The sequence below is a fragment of the Triticum dicoccoides genome, chromosome 3A, assembly GCF_002162155.2.
Source record: "Triticum dicoccoides isolate Atlit2015 ecotype Zavitan chromosome 3A, WEW_v2.0, whole genome shotgun sequence".
In the NCBI taxonomy this organism is placed as follows: domain Eukaryota; kingdom Viridiplantae; phylum Streptophyta; class Magnoliopsida; order Poales; family Poaceae; genus Triticum; species Triticum dicoccoides.
The window spans coordinates 23,448,403-23,454,871 of record NC_041384.1 but is presented as its reverse complement, the minus strand read 5'-3'; the positions used below and the strand labels follow the sequence as shown (position 1 = coordinate 23,454,871).

Sequence of the window (6,469 nt, the reverse complement as noted above, 5' to 3'; positions counted from 1 at the left end):
GAAGCACAACTCATGATGTTTTTATGCCAAATATTAGATTGGAAAAATACCACAACATCAAACAAATTATTTTCCTGGGAAAACATGTTTAAAATGAAAATCAAGAAAACAAACAAAACTAGGTGATTGGTTACCATGTAAGCTTATCGATGGTGCGCATCACTTGGGGTTGCTAACTCTAGAGGTCCAAATTATGATAGTGGTGTGGTAGAAGGTGTGGAAAAACCTGAAAAATGGAAAAACATGTCTCTCTGTGCCACACAAAAAAGGTTTCACGAAACCAAGGCTTTAAAGTTGGCCCAAACTCTGAGCTATGTAGATGTGTTATCTCGCAACAATGTTAGATCGATGTGTAAGTATGTTCTGGATATGGGCATGTGTTCTGTGTTTGGACTTCAAATTTTCTCTTTTTCGATCAAATAGATATACTAATATATCAGTTCGTAAGTTGGTATTAAATATGGAGTAGCATTCCATACCAACCAAACATTGAAATGCATGCACACCAAGGAAAAAAATAGCTTCTATTTGAAATAGTGCAGCCTTAAAAAAACGCTATAAACAAAATAGCATGCTAATAACATGCTATTTTGCAAAATAGCGTTTCACAAAACATTATTCAGATTTCAGCATATAGCATACAAATGACAGATATATCAACACAAATGACAGATTTCAGCAGCTAAAACCAAGGCTAAAACATTGTTCAGATAACAAAGCACGGTCCAGATATAGGCATATAGCACTGTTCAGAGTTCATACATTCAGATTTCAGACAAACAAAGTAGACAGATAAATTAAACAGCCAACAAGCAAGGTCCAAAATAGCAGAAATAAGGACTTAGGACTTTAGGAGCCAACCAACAACGATGCAGAAGCTCATTCAGAATCAGATGAACTTGCTGCCATGGCGGCAGCGACCCGAGCAAGAGGATTAGAGGAGGCGACGAAGACACGAAGAGGCGACGTCGACCCGAGGAGGCGGTGCGGCGACCCGAGGAGGCGGCAAGAGGCGGCCGGCCGTTGCTGGAGGAGATGGGCGAAGCACCGGCGGCCGCCGCTGCCACCGTCGCCTCGTTCAATTTGGGAAGGGCTCGCTCGGTAGGTTGGTTAGGGTTCACTTGGCTGGAGGAGAAGATATGCTTGGTTACTGGGCCAGAAAGCTCAAAAGTATAGTGGGCTGATGAAAAATTCGTCTGAAAAAAAAACGCCGTCGAAAAAATAGCGCGGATACACGCTATAACGCGCAATCGCCGTATTTAGCGTGAATAGCGCCGCAGCGAGTGAAATCTACATAGCGTAGCATTTAGTTTCCAGAAACGCTATAGCGCGCTATTAGCGCCGCTATAGCGCGCTATTTTTTTCCTTGATGCACACCCATATCACAATCCTCGAATAACAGTAAGATTTGATCCATCCATTCACCTGTATAAATATACAAACCAAGAATGTATACATATTTTGAGAATAGGGGTCAGACCGCTTTGGTAAGACACAACTATTGCATAGAGGGGCAGGGAGAGAACCAAGAACCTTGAGGCTTGAGAGGTATCAAGTAGCAAGAATGTATACAGATTTTGAGAATAGGCTTGCCACAATGGGTGTTGATAGCCTTGAGTTACATGAAGGTGCCAAGTAGGCAGTTAAATGTATCCACATTCCGATGATAATAGAATATGAGTGCTCTCTTCTAGTTGAAGCGGTGATTGCGACATTCCACGATGCAGCAAAGTGGGCTTACCTATTCACGGAGATTAAGGCAACAATGGAGCATATGCGAGAAGTGTGTTTTCGATGATAAAGAGTTGTTGTACTATTTTTCCTCATGAATTAGCTGTGATGCGATGAACAGACTATCGATTTGTGGTGTGGAGGCTTCAACCACAAACATATGTATTGAATCTTCTGCACCAAGAATTTAATCCCCTATTTGATGTCTAATAAAGCTAACTATTTGCCCCAGAAAACACAACCTTATAGAGAAGGAAGTGGATAAACAAATTGTGCAAACTTTAGCAAAGGGAAATTAACTGTAAATTAGAGACTTTAATAGTTCTATCGAAAAAGTTAAAGAACATTATAAACAACCTAACATTCTTGCTTAATATATAGCTTTCCAATAAAAAATAGAGATTCATTCCAAAAGAAAATGAAAAATGCTACTAAATTAACAAAAAAGTAAATATGAGGGGAGTAAAAGTAAAAAAAAATGCAGGTCTCTAGAAGGAAACCGAAGTGCACGTGCCGGATCCATTAAATAGGGTAGGCTTGCCGTCCACACATTAAAAAAATCTGAGTAAGAGCAATCCAACAGTTCTACTAGTTTTCCAATTTGAGCAAATGAGCTTGTATAATAACAGAAAAAAACATTGAACGAAGCGTAGCTCAGATGATTAGAATTCTTATATGGTGAAACTAATCCACCCAGATTCAAGCTCTAGACTTGACACATGTTCTCACATTTTCTTGGATATATTTTAGACTTCTCAATGATGTTCATTTCCTCGATCTCAATATGTGACGGCACAGTCTCCGATGCTCATAGGGGTAAGTATGTGTTTTGTATTTCTTATACAAGGAAAAAAGTGAGCATGACTAGTTGATGAGCGCATCTTCGGGAGCCTCACAACGATCAGCGTCACTTGACGCTCTCAGCTGCCCGCCACGTGTCGCGCTCTGGACGCTTCCTCCGGATTTTTTTCCGCACGCGTTTTCGGCTTTTAAACTGTATTTTTTTGACGTTTCGGTTTTTCACCAGTCTCCCTTAGCTTTTGGATAAAAAAACATTCAAAAAGAAAAACACGTTTTCTTTTTCTTTTCTTCCGCGAGAGTCACGATTTTGCTTCCGCGAGAGGCAAGGTTTTGCTTTCGTGAGAGTCATGGCCGTGCCTTTTGGAAACGAAATAAAATGCGTTTTCTGTTTTTTTTTCCATGAGAGGCACGGTTTTGCTTTCGCGAGAGGCATGGTTGTACTTTCGCGAGAGTCACAGCCGTGTCTCTCGGAAACGGAAAGAACACCCGTGTTTTCCTTTTCATGAGAGGCACGGTTTTGCTTCCGCGAGAAGCACAGTTGTGCTTTCGCGAGAGACACAAAAAAAATGTGTTTTCTATGTTTTTCTTTCACGAGAGGCACGGCCGTACTCCTTCGGAAACAAAAAAAATTTCTTTCGCGAGAGGCATGGTTTTGCTTCCGCGAGAGGCACGGGTATAATCCAACCAGAGGCACAGACGTGCCTCTTTCGGAAAAAAAAAACCCATACTTCTGGTTCAGTTTTTTTGGTTTTTTGTGAAAAAAAACTTTGTCAAATCCTATCAACATGGGATCTAGTTTTAAAAATCTCGGCGGAGGAATCCAACGATGAAATCGGTTCTAAATTTAGACGCGCGGTTTAAGAGATAAAACGTTTTGAATAAATGAATCTACGAAAAGGGAAAACTCTCATGTTGCGACATGTGGCGCATATGCAACACGTTACTCGTCACAACCTAAGAAGACGAGAGTGTTAGTACTCCTCAATTAGTGATTTTGAAAAAAAAAACCGTAAGACAAACAACGTGCTCGGACGTCTGGCCCAGGTGATATTGAAAAGCCAGTTTCCCGGCCCATGAGAGTGCCCGTGACCCGCAGATGCCCAACCATTCCAGAGCCCTAGCCCATCTGACTGCCACCATTTTCGCCCATCTCCAAACTTCACCTCGCCGCCGCCGGACACACCGGCCGCCATGGGTGAGCGCCTCCTTCTACCAGCTCCCCCCCTCTCCCGCGATCTCGCCGGTTAGCATTCTCGCGCGGACTCTTACGCCCCCGTTTCCGACGAACACGTGGTTCGCAGGCGCTTACAGGTTCGTGTCGGAGCTATGGAGGAGGAAGCAGCCGGACCTGTCGAGGCTCGTGCAGCGGCCGGTGACCGTGCGCCGTCTCGGCTCCGATGCCAAACAGGTTTGGCTTCCCTCTCGGATCCCACCCTCCCTCATGTTCTTGATGCGAGTAGTGTTATTCATCTGTGTTTTTCGATCTGTGCGGCCGTGTCGCCGTTCGTTACTTTAGCGTGTGAAATGTCTCTGTGGGAAGACAGGTGCAGATTTAGGTGACAAATGAATAGCAGTTGATTCTGGTGTGGATCTGCACTATGCCGACTCGTGATGCTATGCAGACATGTTTATATGCTGCCTATCGGCATTTAATTTGGCATAAAGAGGCTCATTGGAACCCTATTAGCATATGGCCCGTTTGGCAGCAATTTTCATCTCTGGAAACAGTTTAAACAGCACAGCTCCTGCCATATACTCTTAGAGCGATATCACCCAGAGGCCACTTAAACTGAAAAAAAGTAGGCGTTTTGCGAATTGGAATTTGTATGATCAATTATGATAACAAGATGGAGACAGTTTGGGTGAGACTAGGCCTATTGGGCGATCTTCATGCAATCTACTATCGAAAGTTACAAGAACTTCTGAAACAGATGTACATTTAACTCTAAACTTGTTCTATCTGTGATTAAAATTTCATGTTTAAACACGGTCTGTGTTAGGAGTATGAAAAATGAGAATTCTGATGTTCTTCTCAGAATTATCCCTGATGATGTTTGTCCTTTTTTCACAAGTTGTATTTAGACTTCAAATTTTGAAACATAGGTAGAGTAATTAACAAAAAAAAAAGTTGAAGTATGTCTACGGAATTTCTAGATTTTCTCGTGACTTCTGGTAGTAGAATAATTCACTACATATATCCCACTGTAGGAAAGGAAATAGTATTGAAAAACGGATAGAAGTCCTATTGCTGAAAAGAAAAGTTGAGAACACATTTGCTAATTCCTTTCTTGTAGTAATTAACAATATCAAGTTGTTTATCATTGTAGCTTCACAAGCCTATTGAGGAGACCAAGGAAGGTATATACCCAAGTAGGATGCACTCCCAGAACCTGCCTGCCAAGATACGCATAGCGATGAAATCTTTCAATAACCAAAATCACAATCTGAAGGGGCTTGAGCCTTACACGCACAAGATTGGGTTGCCTGAATCACGAGCCTTATACACCGTGTTACGATCACCTCATATTGATAAGAAATCCAGGGAGCAATTCTCAACGCACGTGAAGAAAGTATTTGTGGTTAAAAAGGCAGAGACACATGAGCTGGCCAAGAAGTTCTTTTGGTTAAAACGGCTTCGTGTACTGGGGGCTCAGTATGAAGTCAATATTAGTTTCAAGACGCGCTTGGATAAAATGATTGGCTGCAGCAAAGGTGGTGGCCTGCTTAGACAGTAGTTCCAGGCCAAAACAGAAGGCAGACATAGGAGAAAGGAGGTAATAACAAGATGACGAAATGTTTCTCTTGTGGCTGTTGAATAATCCCATTATTGGAATTAATAATAGGTTGGTTAGCCGATGGACTAATTGGTTTTTGCTTGCTGGCCGCTTCCTTGTGTTGCAGGTACTAGAGCTGCTTCAGGTGATCTGAGCCTGAGGTTACAAACTATCCAACTTCTGTGGTTCTTAATTTCTGATCCTGGTTATATCTATCGCGGATAGAGCCATTTATGTATTTTGGAGATGATGCCGATAATAATATGTGGATTCTAGGCATTGTTGATTCTTGTGTGATCTGATTATAGTAACATCCTACTATTGTTATAAACCGCGTTAGCCTGGATGTATGAGCTAGCATGAATGTCTGAATACATGGTTAATTAAGTAACTGAATCTGACTATGCGTATGTGGGCGAGAATTGGTTCACCTATAGCTAGCTCATAGCCTGGATGTATGAGCTAGCATGAATGTCTGAATACACGGGGAATTACAGTAAGCGGTTAATGTATTGTATGCTTGATTGAGTGCATCTTTGTGTGTTCCACGTCGTTTATGTAGTTTTGTTCATAGCGGAAAGTTATGTAGTTTTGTTCATAGCGGAGAGACAAGCCTGATAACTATGTTAGATCCATCTGTAAGTAACTCCTGCAAATATGCATGTGTTGTAACCTGTCAACAATGTGTAAATAAGTTTTGGATATATGCTCGTGTCTCTTTCTGGAGTCCTCAATTTCCCTCATTTTCCGGTTAATTATGTAGCAGCATATAAGGACCACCAAGCATTGAATTCATTAATTATCACATGATCGCCCGGTGGTGTGATCTGCTCTGGCCATTCACATGTATAAAATATACAAGCCAAGGAATGTATACACATTGTGAATCCGGGCCGGGTGGGTTTAGTAAGACACCACTATAGCATAGAGCATGGGGCGAAGAGACAAGAAGCTTGAGGCTTGAGAGGTATCAGGACAAATATTGCTTTATCGCAACGGCACAGAGGAGGGCGCAATTCCCCAAATTGAGCAATAGGTCCTGATATGCCAAGTGATGAATGTTGCAATAGTGATCTGCTGGTCTCCAGCCTTCCAATTGGCTACTTCTCTAGAGCCTTGAAGATGTGACTTAGAGGATGTGTGGACTCATAGACGACAGCTCT

The 6,469-nt window shown here is 42.1% G+C and overlaps 1 protein-coding gene across 1 annotated transcript; it reads left to right on the top strand.

Moving 5' to 3' along the window:
• The first annotated feature begins 3,622 nt into the window (after positions 1-3,622).
• LOC119266792 (ribosomal protein S10, mitochondrial-like) lies at positions 3,623-5,704 on the top strand. Its single transcript, XM_037548072.1, has 4 exons — positions 3,623-3,727; positions 3,834-3,940; positions 4,860-5,306; positions 5,434-5,704. The coding sequence occupies exons 1-3, from the start codon at positions 3,724-3,726 to the stop codon at positions 5,265-5,267; spliced, it is 519 nt and encodes a 172-aa protein (XP_037403969.1). The 5' UTR covers positions 3,623-3,723; the 3' UTR covers positions 5,268-5,306; positions 5,434-5,704.
• Positions 5,705-6,469: the final 765 nt, after the last annotated feature.